Source organism: Nanorana parkeri, unplaced genomic scaffold (genome assembly GCF_000935625.1).
Source record: "Nanorana parkeri isolate BGI_ZX_2015 unplaced genomic scaffold, ASM93562v1 scaffold1681, whole genome shotgun sequence".
Classification (NCBI taxonomy): domain Eukaryota; kingdom Metazoa; phylum Chordata; class Amphibia; order Anura; family Dicroglossidae; genus Nanorana; species Nanorana parkeri.
In genome coordinates, this window is record NW_017307949.1 from 244,295 (window position 1) to 261,571 (window position 17,277).

A 17,277-nucleotide genomic window follows, 5' to 3' on the forward strand; every position below is an offset into this window, starting at 1 on the left:
CAGCTCAGTTACATTTCAATTACCAAGAATCAGCTACACACAACCCTAAGCTGTGGTTTACACCTCTGCGATGTGACTACGCAGGTGCTACAGAGAAGCATTGCAATGCATGGCAGTCCATTAATTTGAATGGGCTATCCTACTGCAGCTAGATCAAAATCACAGGAGTGCAAGCCCTCTTTTTTCTCTAATTGCATGAAAATAGGCTACCATGTGATACAATGCATATGTGATGTCTAGGTACACTGGGATGCCATCAGGAAATAATGGCACCGCAGCGCATCTAACATTGCAACATACAAATGCAGGATTTTGTGCGGCATTCAAACACACTCCCACATGGCAAAGATGTGAATGGAGCCCTAAAACAAAATGGAAGAAAAAAATCTGGAAAAAAAACAAAAAACATGGGTGACCACAACTAAAGCCAAGAGGGAGAGATTGAAAAAGCAATACAAAAAAAATACAACTTCAGTCAAATTTGTTTTCCACTATGAACATTTTCTGTTGCAGTTTGTGTAATGGTTCAGGTGATTTCCCTCACTTCTTGTGTGCCAACAGAAACCAGAGGTAAGCCAAATCTATCCAACGGAGACACAGACAGGGATCAAACATTTTTCTAAAGCATAGTAGTGAGGGGGAAAGCACCTCAGTCAGGTTTATATTACTGTATGGTAACTCTTGTGCGCAGAGAGTTAGATCAGTGGCCACTCAATGTCAGCGGCAGCGAAGTGTCGGCAGATGAGGGGGAAATCGCTGAGGACCAAAGATTGATCCGATAGAGCTAAAGAAGGGCACATTTTAAAGGTAAATGTGCCCTTATGTGCAAGTATGCTGTACATACTTGCACACTAGGGCAAAAACAAAACTATTCAAAGCAGTTTACTTCCACTTTAAAGAGACGTTCTATTAATGTGTGAGAATAATTACTAAAACCCATTTCTAGCTTATGACAAAATTATACAAATCAAATCAGGGTGTCTGAAAATAGTAAGTGCCCTACTTTGTTTTCTTTTTTCTAAACCTCCCCCTACCCCAACAGAAAACTGAAATGCCGGTCAGTATGCTGTAATCTATGGTCTTTCTACAGCGGTCCGACACCCCAAGCAAAATGGGATCTGCAGTGCGATCTAATCAGCAATGTTCATGCTCCCTGCTCATTGGAGCAATGTAGGTCCGATTCAGAAGGAGGTGTTGCCAAGACTACTGTAAAGAGCCCACATCTCTTGGAGAATGCATCGGCCAAGCACAGGGTATTCTGCTGAGGCAGGTTTACAAAAACAAAAAACACTTACTATATTGAGTCACCATGATCTGATTTTCTATAAACTTTCCTATAAATGAAAATTGGGCTTTAAAGAATGCATTTTAAGGTAAGAAGTGAAATTCTTAAAAATGAACATACACCTCATGAATATGGTACCAGGTTTACCAACACAGCCAAGAAATAAATGCCAAATGATACACACACCTGGTAAGCTGGATCAACCACAATATAACAGTAAATATTGCACATTGCCTGCTCTCACTACCCAATATGTTGACAATGCCCTGGTCTAACCTTTATCCTGGCTGGAGAAGGTCGTGGCCTCTTCTTGACTTCTATCCAGCTCTCAGAGTCCAGGTCTGGCAAACTTGCCGACAGCCCCTTTGGCATAGTCTTCAGGTTACTAACCGCCTCGGACTTTGAGGGCATAGCGGGGCTGGAGGATCTCGGTGATCCAGGGGCTGATTCTGCAAATAAAATGTTTACAAAAAATATTTAGAAAAAAAAAAAAAAAGCACGATGGGTAATGAGCACCATTTACTGATCTGCCTCACAATACAACACTAGCATAAGCGAAGGTGAAAAACATAGGTACAACTCTACATATCTGGTGGACGTGTTTTGGAACAAAATACACTTTTGGATATGTAAAATAACCACCTCTTCTAATACCCTTGTTCCCAAACACTATCTTTTGCATGGCACTACTCTTGCTATAAGCTCATATTAACACTCCCTTATGATACATCTCATCAATGTCGCTAAAACTTTACTTCCAATTTACTGAAAATCCACCGCCCCTCCTGTCATTGAATGGAGGAATAGACTTGAAGTGTCCAGAATGGAGGAAGCAAAGCCCATCTCCCAAGATAAATTGGATTCATACATTTTTGTTAATAGTTGGAGTACTTGAATGCTTTTTTGGATTTGACTCCCAAGTTTAATGTCACTTTAAGAAATGCCAATCACTGATTGTAAACATCCGATATCTTGACTACTTCGTCTTTGCTACTTCATTCACAAATTTTTATTTGATAAGAGAAATGTCCCTGCCTACTGAAAGTTTGAGCAAGGCGGATCACTCCATGTTACAAATGGAGGGCTGGAAGGAAGGTGTATTAGAATATGTGAGGTAGTTGGTTAGATATAAAGTGGATAATATATTATATGGAATTAAAAAAATATAGATACCTGATCTGTGAATAGAAAATATTTTAAACATGCATTTTATACCATCATATTTGTTATTTTTCTCTATACCCACCATTTATATTAATACATTAGAATGTGATAATCTTCTTTTATGTCTTTTATTATCCTGCCTGTTCTTCGTTCCTAACTCATTTGATAGGAATTTACTTTATAATTAAGTCCTAACACGCGCTAGAATACATATGTGTGTAATCATCTTTGTATAAATACTCTTTGCTTCTGTTCTTTTTCTTTTGTTCTGGTACTCATGCCGCTTATTTATCTAAATATGAAATGTTAAGAAGGGGGCTGTGGGAAGGTATGATTACTCTAACCCTGCCTGTACTATGCTGGTAGATCAGTTGTAAATTAGATTTCTCTGCTCTAACAAAGGTCTACAAACTTAGACACATTGTACGTTAATGAGAAGAAACCCAATCAAAGTGAAAGTTGAGGGTCAAACTGAGGTACGAACTGCCCAGAGTAGCTTGGAATCTGCACAAAGACCTTCACCAAAGAAAGAGCTGAAAGTAAATATATATTTAAAAATAACTTTTAGTATGCTGTGTGAATAGGACCACATGACAGACAGACATACATTTTCAAAAATTTCACTGCAAAAGCACAACTACACTAAGCCTGTAACGATCTAGAGAATAGCAAAGAACCCTTATAAAAGATGATGAATAAGGGTAGTCACTCGCACTCCAAGGGTAGTTAAGTCAATAGTGTTTATTGACTATAATGATGCACATCTCCTAAGCAACGTTTCGGGACCGTGCGGCCCCTTCCTCAGGCAAAAAGATGAGGTCCAATTTGCTCTAACAGGAAAAAAAATAATCTTTCCCAACTCCATAAGGCCATAACATTCTCATTTATCCAGGTCATGGTATAAGCTAGTAGTAGTCACATTCAACTAGACTTTTTTTGTAACGATGAATAGGTTTCTTAACTGCCTTGATCACCTCTTTTCAAGGGAGAAGAAATTGAGTTATTCTGTTATACTGGTGACTGGTCCTTTGCCATGCGTTTGCCTTTCCTGGCCACACCATCCACAGTACAGGTCATCTTTAAAAAAACCAAGTACTGCCAAAACCTCTTAATTACATCTCATGTTTTTAAAATGATAACCTTCCATTTTAGTCACAAGCATAAACACAAGCCTACCTGTCTCCTTCTGAGATCCTTGCCGGGGTACGAACTCTGGACAGTTGATAAGTTGGGAAAAGTCTGTCTGAGAAGCATCTGCTGGAATGCCTAGAGGCCAGATATTAGGCTGCTCCTTTGTACGAACTTTCGCATCAATTACCTCTACCACTTTGCTGTCTTTTAATGCCTAGAAGAGAAGGAAAATTATATACATATACACATACACACTGAGTGGCCAGATTATTATGACCACCTGACGTTTGTAGGCAAACTAGCTATAATTAGCTATAATCTCGTGCTGAAGTTGCTAGAGGGCCAGACCATTATAAATAGGGAAGCAGGTTGTTTACCACGACAGTAGAAGTGATTTTTTTTTTCCTGAAGATATGCGTAAACAATGCAATTTAACAGCCTTTGAACGTGGGATGATTGTTGGCGCTCGGAGCCATGGAGCGAGTATCAGCAAAACAGCAGAATTCGTTAAACTTTCAAGAGGGGCTCATTGTTAAAGTGTTTAAAGACTGAACTGTCAGCCGAAAATCTGGGTCTGAACGTGCGAATTGTGGCAGTCAGCGACTAGTCAATGTTAGGGCAGAACGGAGAGTGGCAAGACTGGTACAAGACAACAGAGGGGCAACAGTGCAGTGTCAGATTCCTCGCATCACCTTTCAACATCTCGTGGAGTCACAAGGCGGCCCAACTAAGTCATCTCGTGGCCCATCGAAGTACTGATGGGGTGATCATAATAATCGGGCCACTCAGTGTGTATATAGCATTCACATTGGGAAAAATACATAAAACAAGAGGGCCTATTCACTCCCTTCCAGAAGAAGGACAAATAAGACTTTAGCACACTGTTTGAAAGGAGAACTATGAGGCGAGTGATTTCCACTAATCCTCATAGTTAGATCCGACCTGTGACAAACAAGCTGTCACAGGTCAGCTCTATCGATCAGGAAGCAAGTAGAAACATGCCGCCGATCCGCTCACTTCCCGATTGTCTCCCTGCAGTCACCGCTCCCCGCTGGGATTCCCCTTCCCCTCTCTGATCCTCCAGTGCACAGTGGAGGAACAAATGAGGAAGGGGCGGGCAGACACAGCTATCACTCACGCAGCTGGGTGGATCTCGACAGTATTGTCGGAAAATGTCCCGGCGGCGGCGCTCCCAGTATATCGCGGGCAATAGCCTGCTATATACTGAGCTTTGGGTCACGGGAGGAGGTTGGTATATGTCCTCCCGTGACCCTAAAAGAGAACAATGGGGAAAAACACTCATAGTTCTCCTTTAATAAAAGCACTGCTCTATTTTAAGTATAGGCTGACAAATGCACAAAAATGTTAACAAAAACACTGTAATTTTATCTCACAGTATTAAACAGAGGCACACTGCAATCTTCAGGCTGCAGGGGCATCTGCTAGCTGAAGACCTATTTTCTGAATGAAGCCTCCAGCTTGTATGTGATCACTATGTCAAAGAGAACATACTGATAACACTGGGACCAGTTTGATTGGTTTCCAATTGTTAGAGGAGAGCTACAGCCCAGTCTGACAGATAGCAGCTGTGTACAGTGTCAGAGAGAGAATGTAGATTAAACTATGGGTATCATGCAGGAGGACATTAGCCTACAGATTGAGGACAGAAAGGGGTTATTCCATTTAGCAGAGTACTTTTTTTTTGTGGCCCCATGTGTACATCAAGGCTTGTAAAAGGCTATTTGAAGGCCTACCATAATACATTCACTATGGAAACCCTTGCTAACAAATACATTTTCTCAACTTTAAAGCTTCAAGTACAATCCAGACCTTCATACTCACTTTGACTATCAACCCAACGTCAGTGGTAAGAGCTTGCACTCTATGGAAGGTGGCTATTAACTCTATAGGCAGGAAACCATCAGAATCCATTCTTTTACGCAGGTAAAAGTCTCTCTCCAGGTTGTCCACACTGAAGTAATATTCTCTGCAAGATATGCAAAAACATTTCAAAACATCACAAACAAAAAGATATTTCAAAGAACCAAGAGTTACATGTAAAGCACGGGGGGAATCGAGGAGAGTAAAACATTCTCCCCACTGCTGGGAGCCGGAGTTGGACACTGCAGCTGTCACACACCGACTCCATCATCGAGAGCTGACCGATCATGTAACTGCGCCGAGCAGTGATTCCCCCTCTTTTTTCCTCCAGCACTCACTGGCGCTACAGACCAGGGAGGGTGTGGACATGGCTGGCTCTGGCTCACAGATGCATGCAGAGAGGCAGAGCCAGATGTCAGTTAGGTAGCCAGGGTGGATCCCAAGAATATCGTCAGCTCTCCGATGCCAGCTATATGCTGATGTTGGCTTTCCTTCTCTTCCAAGCTTATCCAGAGTCATCAGGTCTGGTTTCCACCAAGTAACAACTCTGGGTAAACGTATGCATACATTGCTAATAATGGGGTCACCATAACAGAATTTGGTCTGTTCACATTGTAAAAGACTAGAAGCACAATTTTATCCGTGACTTGCTTGTTAACTACATTTAGGTGCCCTACTGGTACAAATGAGAACACTGATTAGTAGTATTGAATAAACTTACAGCACAGCATTCAATGTTGAGTATGCATTATAATGCATATGGTTCAAAATGAGAAAGTCTGAATGTCATGTACAGTAGATGGAGTGGGATGGATCATATATACATAACGTACATTCAGAACAGTTATGCTATCTCAAACAGAGCTTTCTGTTTGCAGCACACAACACACCAATACGTGAAGGGGTGTGGTTGGGGCTACATCTCACCTCCTGGGGGGTTTTTTTTGCAAGTATTGTAGGTTACCTGATGAGTGCTAGCACTAAACAGAGTGCACAAAACCCTTGGTAGAAAATGAACTATTATTTTGCTAGCTCCTCTACAGTCTTATACTGCATTTTGCTAAGCTGCACTGTAAAAGACAAAGGAGGAAAAACCATGAATGACAATGCAGCTTCCACTCTTTACTCCAGCATGACTGTGCAATAATAGATAACTGATTACCAGCTTAACAATTGATAGGAGGTGAGATTAGTGAAAACGGTGCGAGGACACTGGTGAGGGAAAAGCAAGCCTTTAGGAGCCGAGCCAATCTAATCTATTAGGCAACAAGCATTTGAAAATATACCATTATTGTAAAATAAAGTAAAAAAGGCACCATAAACTGAATGAATAAACCTATTAGTCCGCCATCAGTCCCATAGAGAGCCCCTGAGTGTACATAAAAATTTGGATTTCTGGAAGAATGATATTAAACAAGCCCCACTACCTTATAGTAAGCCTGCAAGTAGATCACTCAAGCACCATGAATTTCATTGTGGGAGGTGGGCCAGGTTATGCCTAGCTCTCACAGCTAAATATAATTTAGAAAGGCTGTAAAACACTGAGGGGTGAAAGGACGGCTGGGGTTGGAGACACATTTTAAAGTTCCTGTGTAAATGTACTTTCAACAACAGAAAATATTGTAGGTGGCAGTAGTAAATAGGCTCACTTGCTTCCTGGCATTCATCCCTATGTTAGCCTTTAGTAACCTGAAGTGAAATTATATAGTGGCTTTGTAGATATTTTATGCTCATAGCTTTTATTCATATAAAACAATACATATTTTGCATTCTCCTCCTGAAGCAGCAGGGTGTAGCTTTAGTTTTGTTTTGACATTTTGCAGGCTCTCCATTTGTTTCCTTGATGAAAGCAGTCAGTTCACAGAACTCAACAGCTCAAGCTAAGACACACACACACACGTTTTAAAGTAGTGCTAAACTATAATGTGACTTACATCTGCCTCTTGATGTAATCCATCAGTAGCTCCTGATCCACACTGTACAGATCTGAGCTGCTCATGTTGTCATAGTAGTAAGTAATATTAGTGGGATATTTCGCACTTCGAGGACCATCTGTACCATCGAACTTCCTGTACCCATACTGGTAATCAAAGTGAGCTATAAGTGTAAAAGGAAACAAAATCATGGAGAACAGTTCTCTAGAAGGAAAAAGTGCATATATTTAATAAAAATATTTTACAGGATAGATTGTTACAATCTGTAAACAATTAATTTTGAACTTACAGCGCATGCCCCCTCGGCCGCGTCCTCTCCCTCTGCCCCGTCCTCGACCACGTCCTCTGAAACCACCACGGACAGCACCTTCGCTTTTCACGCTAGAGGTGTCATCATAATCCGGCCACTCCCTCTCTTGTTTGCTATCCGAATACCAAGCTAAGTGAAGATCGAAAGAAGGATTTTTGCACTCACCGTAAACTTTTCTTGGGAGTCAATTGAGGGAGAAAGGAATCATATTCAATCAGGTTATAGTGCAGACTATTTTGCTCCACCCACAGAAAGCCCAGGGAGACACACGGTCCTCCATCATCCTTAACCTATAATGCATGGTCTGAGATGCACCTGGGTGCAAGAACTTCTCCAAGTCCAGAAACTACCACTTGGGAAGAATCAATTTCCAGCGGATCCGCATGTTTGAGATTGAGATAGCCTGTACGGTCAACAACCGGAACCAGGCTACCTCTCCAGAAGTGGGATGGACTTTTGTTCCTCTAGGTGGTGAAAAGAGCAGTAACTAGATGGTGTTCAAGCCAGGAGACCTACCCAGAGCGGAATTCCATGATGCAGCAGGAGCCATCCCAAGAGATAATGATACAATGAAAGGAACCCTCTGGCTATAGGGAGATCAGTTCTTAGCAGCTGCCAGATGAGAAAGTTGAGTAATTCTTCCAGGAACTACCTGGTCTTCAGAGAGAAACACCTGGGTCAATGCTGGGTTAACATCTTCATTTCACATAATTACCGGTCCGGTATAGTTGTGTATCATTGCCAGCATATGGCACTGAATGAAACTAAGGATTCATAGGCAAATGGCAACCAAAGATGGACTTAGAGGACCTTGTAGGGGTATCTGGTGCCACTAATGACACTGCACGCTCCAAGGTAAGCAAAATCACTGAGGAAGATGATTGTAGAGAATAGGGCACAGCTCCAGAGATCAAGCAAACACGAACTAGAGCAAGGGACTATGGATTGAGGAGACCCCCTGGAGCTAGAAGAAAGTCTGTTAATCTGTGGGGTGGCATTAGTCTGTGTGCCAAAAGGGGGTGCTCCGTCACCCTCAATATCTGAAGGGCAAACTACCCAAGGACCAACAAGTATTAGCCACCATCCTCCCATTTGGAAAAGTGGGAATGCACCTGTATGCTGAAGGATTCTCTGAGGGATGTCCGAGAATAAGGCTTAGCATACATGATTGTACTCAATGCAGAGGCAGATTGAGAAGGCTGGGATTCAGCCGGCCTTTCCTTGCACTTCTGATACGGAGGCAGGTAAATGGTGTCGAGGGTAGGACCAAAGAGACAGTGTCCCTCGAACACCAAGGGAATTAGGCGCTCCTTGGAAAAAAGCATCTGCGTCCCAGCACCAGAGTGCTTTGTTTATCTGTATGGCCATCAGACGCATATGGGGCAAAGGTTTACATACGCCAAACAAGCCATCATAACTGAAGCTGCTGGTGGGAATTCTTCAAGGTAAGCACACCCTCTACTGGTCTAGTGGATTCCCTGTTAAGGTTGGGGAACAGGTAAATCCACAGTGGGTAGTGTCGTTCCAGGTCAGGCCACACTTGCCCAGAACAGTCAGGTGGATATCGACACAATGACATATTCACAAATAAAATGTCTTTATTGATTAATAAAGCCAATTACAAAAGAGAGGGATAGAAACTTCTAACATGTTTCACACACACACAGGTGCATAGTCATAGAATGATTCAATGACTAAGTGCCCGTGTGCACAAAACATTTTCATCTCCAGTGTAATTGATTTTATGGATCAATAAAGAAGCTGCTTTTGGAATTCTGCCGTGTGCCTCTATTCATCTTTCCTCCAACATTCTCTCAGGTGGGCCCAAGGCCCTTTAGGGTGCTTACAGGCGGCATGAAGAAATGTCTCAAATAGCAGATGTAGTAAAAGGTCTTTGCAGCTGAAGGGGCTCTGAAAGACCCAAGGCTGGAGACAGCAGGCTGATCCTCAGAATGCAAGGTGCTATGTACTGCATCAATAAGAATCTAATCTACCTCGTAAAAATCGGAGGTGATGACAGGAGACTGTGCTGCCTCTCATCAGACACAGAACGTAGGGACTCTGAGTCGGAATTGGTCACGGTGACTCAGTCTGTTCGAAGGCCTCGGGAAGTTCAGAAATTACATATGCAAGAGAAGGAGTGTGAGCACATTTAGATACTGTGTTGTTGGGATCTTCCAGGAATTGGGTGAGTTTGGCCACAAAGTTGCATGTGCCAGCAGTAGAAGCCCGACAGGGAAGGGTACTCTGCTTCACCCGACAGAATAAAGAGACTCCAATGAAGTAGATCCTATAAAATCAGGGGGTACAGAGTAAACACACCCCAGAATTGTCAGTGTTACTCCGAAAGAGCAGGACTTCCCCTGTTGTGACTGCGTGGTGGTGATGCAACTAGGCACAAGGTACGATGGCTGGTTGGAATGGACCGGAGATTGGAGTCTCTTATGACACTTTTGCAAAGCAAAAGTAGCAGCAGGATGTTTCCTCTACACTGAATGGTAGGAAAGAGTGCAGAGCGACAGACACTCCACCCAGAAGATGGCATGATCATGCGTCCAGTTCAACAGGGTCCAGGTATGGCACTCAATAGGCTGAGGAAAAGCCAATCCAGATAGTTGCCATGTACGTACCAGCTCAAGCAGTGGTGTAGCATGGAATCTCGATTAAGATCAACTTGATAGAAGTCAAAGACAAAGGCTAGCAAAACTAAAGTTACTTAGAGTTGAAGAAAAGATGCCCATCCTACTGGGACACTAGCAAAAACATGAGGCACACTGGCTACAGGAGGGGTTAATCCTGGACTGGCCTACATAATTTGTTTTGTTTGCCATTGTACAAATCTTTCTCTAGGTAGCAGTATAACTAGACAGTTTGCAATTCCTGTGTCCCTTAATAGACAGACATTAAAAAAAAAGTAGTAGTAATACATGACATAACCTGCTATAAAGGCAAAGAACATGGCACCTCCATAGTATCACCAACCCCAGTCATCTGAGAGTTGTACTGTGATAGCAGTTTACATGATGTACATTTATATTAGAAGAGAACAAGCACATCTAAAAGAGATTACTTTATTTATACAGCACAAGATAACACTGTTCTTTTTCTCCTTCCCTACCCTGAGCAGTTTCCTTTAACCCCTTCGTGACTGACGACGTACAGTGTACGTCGCCAGCATCGGGGCTGTTTAAACAGACTCCCGAACAGTTTGAAAGATCTGCACTAATTTTTTGTAGCCTCATAGACAAGAAGTGAAGGAACATTTCCCCAATGGCACAGAGACAGCAGACAAAAAACTGGCAGGGATTTCATTCCGTCCCTAGGCTTTCCGTCCGGAATAAGAAGAAAAAAAAAAAGGATGTTATTTTAAGGCAATGATTAGGGCCGCTGTCATTAAAGCTGAACACTAGACACATGTCTAAAAACAAGAAGCATGTGTATTCTTACTTACTAGAGAACTATGGCCTAACATTTTTTTGGTCATAGTTCTCTTTAGGGTCACAGTAAATGTCCTCCTGTGACCCAAAAGTCAGCACTGGAGGAATGAAGAGGGAAACGGCGTGGAGAGCAGTGACTGCAAGTCAAAGCTCTATGGATGGAGATGATCATGAACTGAGCGACCAGCGGTATGTATTGCTCAGTTCTCGATCAATAGAACCGACATGTGACAGCAGCAGTGTCACACGTCGGCTCCAATTATGGGGATGCGTGTATTTCACTCACCCCATAATTCTCTTTAAATGTTGTGTGCTTTGTGTATTTCATTCAAACCTATGCAGTAAGCCAGTGTGAAACTCCTAACGCAAGAACAGTCACTTCCGCTCTCTGTTGTTGCAGGGTGCCTGGTCTTGTATACTACAGTAGTTTTCTGCAGGTAGCCTGTAGTGAGCGGACCTTCTGGATCCCTCCCACAGTTCTGTTCTCTGCATAAGCTATGTACAACATTGATGATGTCATTACTACTTTTACAGGGTGATAATGGTTTGCAAAGGCATTTGATGTAAAATGGATTTATATTCTTTGTGGCCATTGAGGAATGTATTTAAATTAATGTTTTTGTGCCAGGAGTTCAGCTTTAAGTCCCCCAGATATGGTGACAAACATAACATTTAAAAGGTCATCACAAATCTGCACTTAAGTTTTATTCGTGCCTGCTGACTCACATTTGGGATCTAGTTGTCATGCTCGGGAGTAAAGAGAAAGAAGTACTTCCAGGTATAGGAAAAAAGAAAAAAAATATCACAAAAAATGAATAAAAATGTAAAAGGATTGTGGTGGTCATCTGCAGTCATAGTAAAGTCAAACATGGGTCATACACCAAGAAAAGTTATGGCAGTTTTGGAGTCAAAGCAACCTGCCACCAATAGTTTTCAGCAAAATGGTCAACATGGTAAGGTGCCTTGATCCATTTGACTTTTATTTGCAATTAAAAGCTGCTTTACAGTGCCAAAATAGTGCATCATGCCACGTTACAGTAATTGGAGATGTAAGCCAAACGATACCTTTGGGGTCGCTCCGATTCAAAGAGTGACGCTGCTGTTCATTCTGGCGATTGTTCCTCGAGGTGGTTTTGTCTCGCTGCCCCTCAGGTTTCATTTCAATTTGCAGGGGAACCCACTTGTGTTTATTTCCTGTGATGAGGAAGAAATAAGCTGTTGGAGTAAAATGAATAAAACTAAAAAGGAAAATGAGAAATGTTGCCGTGCAAGTGTACTTCTGCCTGCTTTTGGATTTGTCTGCTCAGTGTTTGCCCCTGCAGACAAACACATCATGCCAGCCAACTAAGACGTAACCCTGAGGAACACTGGAAAGTAAAATAAGTACACCTCCTTGCTTTCACTAGTTATCTGTTATCTGGGTATGTTTAAATGGAGATGTATTTTTGTACAATATGATTGGGACATTACATAGGTTGAACTCTATGGGCCTGTGTCTTTATTCAACCTTAACCTCTACGTAATTATGTGGGCTTGAAGAATGCATATGGTATGCCAAAGATGCTTTCACAAATGTAACTGCATATACAGACAACCTTGGGTCTGCATACAGCTTTCCCAGGCAACATCCATGAATTATGAACTGGCAGAATCAGGGAGAATACTAACACGCTCTCTGGTGATAGCAGAAGGTAAAAGGTACCAGTATGGCTATATTGTAAGGGCTAATGTGCGCAAAACGTGCCAAGTGTCTATTCCTCCCTGATGTGTTTTACATTTGAATCAATGGAAATGCACCAAAACACGTGTCATTGCACAACGAGGTGCATTGCAATGCGCATGTAAATGTGCACAGCTTGCACTGATGTGGTTCACTATGCATATAGAAGCGCATTTAGAGGTGCATTACAGCAAACACCAACATGCATTTTGATACATTTCCATCGGCTTCAATAAAAAAATCCATCAGGCAAAAATACACAGGTGTGGATCCAGCCTTAGGATCACTGGACCATGCAAGCTCACATTAAGGTATAATAATGGCTCCTGTATGTCAGTCTACATACCAAATCCAGTTACTATGTGATGCACATACCTCAAAGTAAACAAAGAACGTAATTAGGGATGCACCGAAACCCGGTTTTTGGTATCGATTACGAGTACCGATACCGGCATCCCGAGTTATTGTGGGCCAAGCTTCCAAGCCAATCAGGAAGCCAGGCGGTGGGTCATGACTTGCTGCCCGGCTTCCTGATTGGTCAGAAAGCAAGGCTGCCTTGCAGTGTCGCTAGGCAGCGTGAAGCCAGCTTCCTAGTCAATCAAGTAGCCGGGAGGCGGGTCATGTTCCCTCACGGCACTGCTGGTCAAACGGAACCCTCCTCTGACCGGCAGTTCCGGTATCAGAGTAAGTATCTGAGTATTTTATCTTCCCTGACTGAGCCAAATCCACCTTCACTTGTGTCTCACATGCACCCCGTTCCAGACACTGCAGCTCACAGTGGGAGGGTTTTATTAACAGAGGCAGTGATGTCAAACCAGACATGACTAGGAGTGGCCAGGTGCCGATTGACAGGTTAAAGGTTTGTTAAATCAGCAGTAACAATGAAGATCGCACCGCCTCATTAAACATTTCTTCCTCATCCCACTGTAGTACAAGCAGGCATAGTCTACATGAGGGGCAACTCGGCTCTGAACTCAGTGCAGCATTGCTCCCACCCCAGGACAGTAAGCTGCATTAGGTGGACTGCACTAGCAGGATCAACAGGTATTTGGAGGACTGTGCAGGGGAATAAAGACAAAACTTAGTGCAAAGGCACTTCTAATTAAGGAGTTAAATAATAAGTGTTGTTTCCTAATCTGAGGTTTTAGTTCTACTTTAAAAAATGTATACCTTCAGTTTAGACTTTTGTTACGGACTGGAGCCTGCTGATTTAGACTTTTGCTACGAACTGGAGCCTGCTGATTAAGGTTTGATTATCATGAAATACAAAAAAAATAAAAAATACTTATCGTACAAAATGTCTTTGCTGCATCTGCAGAAAGGTCAAATACATTAAGCTTATATGCTAACATGCAGGCTCATACACATATTAGTGGTTTCCAATCAAACGCACAGATCTCTGTTGTGTAGCAACGCCTTTTTGTTAGATTTCCCCCTACCTATTTACATCGGTGAATGTGATCACCAAGACAAAGCGAGAGGAACCCCAAAGTTGCCATGGGGGGAAATGGGGTTGTCAGTCCTGGTGCGTGCTGTCCCACATAACTAACCAGATTGGTGCAGATTTCTCATCCTGCACCAAAAACGCGCATCTTTCTTTATCCCAATTTTGCTACTCACTTCCCTTGCTCTCTTGTGACAGCAATGACATGGTGAGAAGAGAGTACTCAGCCCTGTGTAAGCTATTAGAAAAAGGCGTGCGCAATTGAAGACTTCCAAACTATTTGTTCTGTTTGTAAAATGTTGAAACTAGTCTTGGTGACAATAGCTACCAGGACAAAGAGGGTACAGCTAGCCAGGACACAACGGCAATAAAAAAAAAAGAAAACCTTCAAATTCGGCTACACATACACTTTAATCCAGGGGTTAAGTTGGTAGATCGTGATCAGCTCACTGACCTAAGCTCCCTCCCGCGGTGCTAAGGCGGCTGAATGTGTCAGACGCTGCAGGCGCAAAGGGGTGGGACACCTCTCCCTGTCTGCAGCGTCGGCCACACCAGCACTGTGGGAGGACAGGTCAGCGCACCTGAGAGGAGACCCGAGAAGCTGCTGCAGTGCAGAGAAAGGAGAGGAGAGGGAGCGCGCGCGAGGAGAGGGATGGTTGGTAGATCTCATTGAGCTTGTCATTTGAAAAGTAGATCTGCAGAAGAAAAATTGTGGGCGCCCCTGCTTTAACCCAACCTCCTTGCAGGTGGTTTTGGCTTACTAGTCCTCATCAGTGCAAGGCATGGGACAGTAGGGTGCTAAAACACTACAGTTAGTTGTAACCACAACCTGACAGAATAGCAAAAGTGTTCGTTAGAAAATAAGGTTTTTGTCATGTAAAAAAAAAAGGCAAAAAACAACAACACCCACACAAGTTGACTTTGCTACGCAAATATTGCTTGCAACACGATCCAGAGTTCACCAGGCCACAGTTTTAGACAAACCTAAACATTAAAATACATTTCTTCCCAAAAGCAGGTCAGTCAGTAGTTGTGTGAAAAACATAGGTAACCTTAAAGTGAAACTGTGCTAAGCCCCATGCAGGGCAATGCAAAAGCGTTACTTAAAAGGCAAAAAATACTGTATTCTGGTAACTGTACATGGCCCATACGTGTAATGATGCCGTAACTGCCTAGAAAGTATTACATTGAGTTAGGCTTTCATCTAAAAATACCCAAGTCCATGTAAGATTACCCGGTCCATGGTTCTGCAAAATGAACAGTTGTCACCATCTGAGGGTCCATTTACACCAAAACACACATGCAATTTAACATGCATTGCTTTTTTCTTTACTTGAATGATAGTTATTTTTTACATGCTGCAACATGGGTTGTGATACATAGCCGCATGTGGGTTTTTTTTTTTACACATACCAGCACGCTGTATTCATATGAACTGAAGCTATAGGACAAAGAAAATTGCCTTGTTCTTGAGTTGGGACTGCACAGGGCAAGTGTCAGTGGGCTCTTAAACCTGCCAGACTCCTTTTATTTTGTTTTTCACTCTCATATGCAAAAAATACATAAACAGTATGACATACATTTTTACATTTTGTTTCATTTCTATAGTTTCTAAAAAAAAAAAAAAACGGGTAGTTGCAATTTTTGTGTGTCAATATTTTTATGAGATTAGCTCAACTGTTTGCCAAACCCATATTTTCTGAAAAAAATTTGGCCTAATTTTAGTGCGCAGACAAACACAATGAAATCTCCACATTTTCTGTAAAACGTAAAAGATAAGACAGTGTCCAAAAAAAAAATCAAGACTCAAAACGGAGTATGCCTGTGACACAGTGACAACCTATTATACCCAAAATTGTCTGAGTATGTACTGTTCCCATGCCTATGTGCAATTTTTTTTATTATATTTTTTATTTTGCTTTAGTTTTTTTTTTTTTTCCTCTGAACTTACTGTTATTAGAAAGGGACTGAACCTGGAAGTGCTCAGAGCAGAGTACTTCTGGGTTTATACTTCACAGGAGAAACTGACATTCCTCCCATCACTCCCCAACCTGATATGTTTGGTTGTTTTTGGTCCCAGGCTCCCAGGAGCAGCAGGTAAGTCTGGGGACCAAAGAGGAATAGGAGGGTCGGTTTGGGGTAAAAGGGAAACAAACTCAAAGCTGTGATTGTAGTCTTTAGGTGTGTGGAGCTTACACAAAAGCATGGTTGCTGCTGGAGGAAGGTGGAAGGTAAATGAACCTTTTGCTTTCCTTTGCATGGGTTCAACTCAAGCTCATATTTGTATGTTCAATATCTATAGCAGGTGCTTAGCCTCCTAAGACTTGAAGATTGACAAGAGATTTCACAAAGATTAATCTCACAGGCTTATGCTTAAAATACCAAAAATAATCACGACAACAATCTCCTCAGTCTGATTAATCAGCCTGATCTATTTAAAGAGAACTAGTCAAGTTTTCACTAGTATGTAGAGTACACATGTACGGTTTTGGATTCTCGAGCGGGAGCTCGCAGCGAAAAAACAAGGTAAGTGTAAACCGCTGTTAAAGCAGGTTTTTAAAAAATAAAAACTTTTTGCATATATCTACTGCATGATAGCAGTAGATATAGGCAGATATAGGCAAAACAGAGGGTTTAGAACACCTTTAAGTCAGTATGAAATAAAAGTGATGCGAATCTATCTTGCATCGATAATTTATTTTCCTGTACCCGCCGATAACTGAAGTCCCAGGTGACTCGCCCCCCAGCTTTCTCATTGGCCAGAAAGACAACTCCATGATTCCTCGTCACTTGGTGATGAGGCAGCATGGAGACTGCTTCCCCGCTAATCAAGATGCTGGACGGCGAGTCACTGCACGCCACCCAGCGTACTTATTGGGACTTAAGGTATCGGCGGGTACCGGAAATAAATTATCGATAGCGAAAAAACAGTATCGGTGCATCCCTAATGGTACACGTCCGCCACTTTGTT

General features: G+C 42.3%; 1 protein-coding gene across 2 annotated transcripts in view; it reads right to left on the minus strand.

Annotated features, from left to right (window-relative positions):
• LARP1 (La ribonucleoprotein domain family member 1) overlaps positions 1 to 17,277 on the minus strand; it is a 79,591-nt gene that overhangs the window by 10,502 nt on the left and 51,812 nt on the right. For both annotated transcript variants that reach the window (XM_018571113.1, XM_018571112.1), the window contains exons 5-10: positions 12,208 to 12,336; positions 7,685 to 7,834; positions 7,396 to 7,558; positions 5,423 to 5,567; positions 3,626 to 3,794; positions 1,562 to 1,734 (exon numbers count right to left, since the gene is read on the minus strand). In XM_018571113.1, the coding sequence (XP_018426615.1) occupies positions 1,562 to 1,734; positions 3,626 to 3,794; positions 5,423 to 5,567; positions 7,396 to 7,558; positions 7,685 to 7,834; positions 12,208 to 12,336 (929 nt within the window). The remainder of the gene's footprint in view (positions 1 to 1,561; positions 1,735 to 3,625; positions 3,795 to 5,422; positions 5,568 to 7,395; positions 7,559 to 7,684; positions 7,835 to 12,207; positions 12,337 to 17,277) is intronic.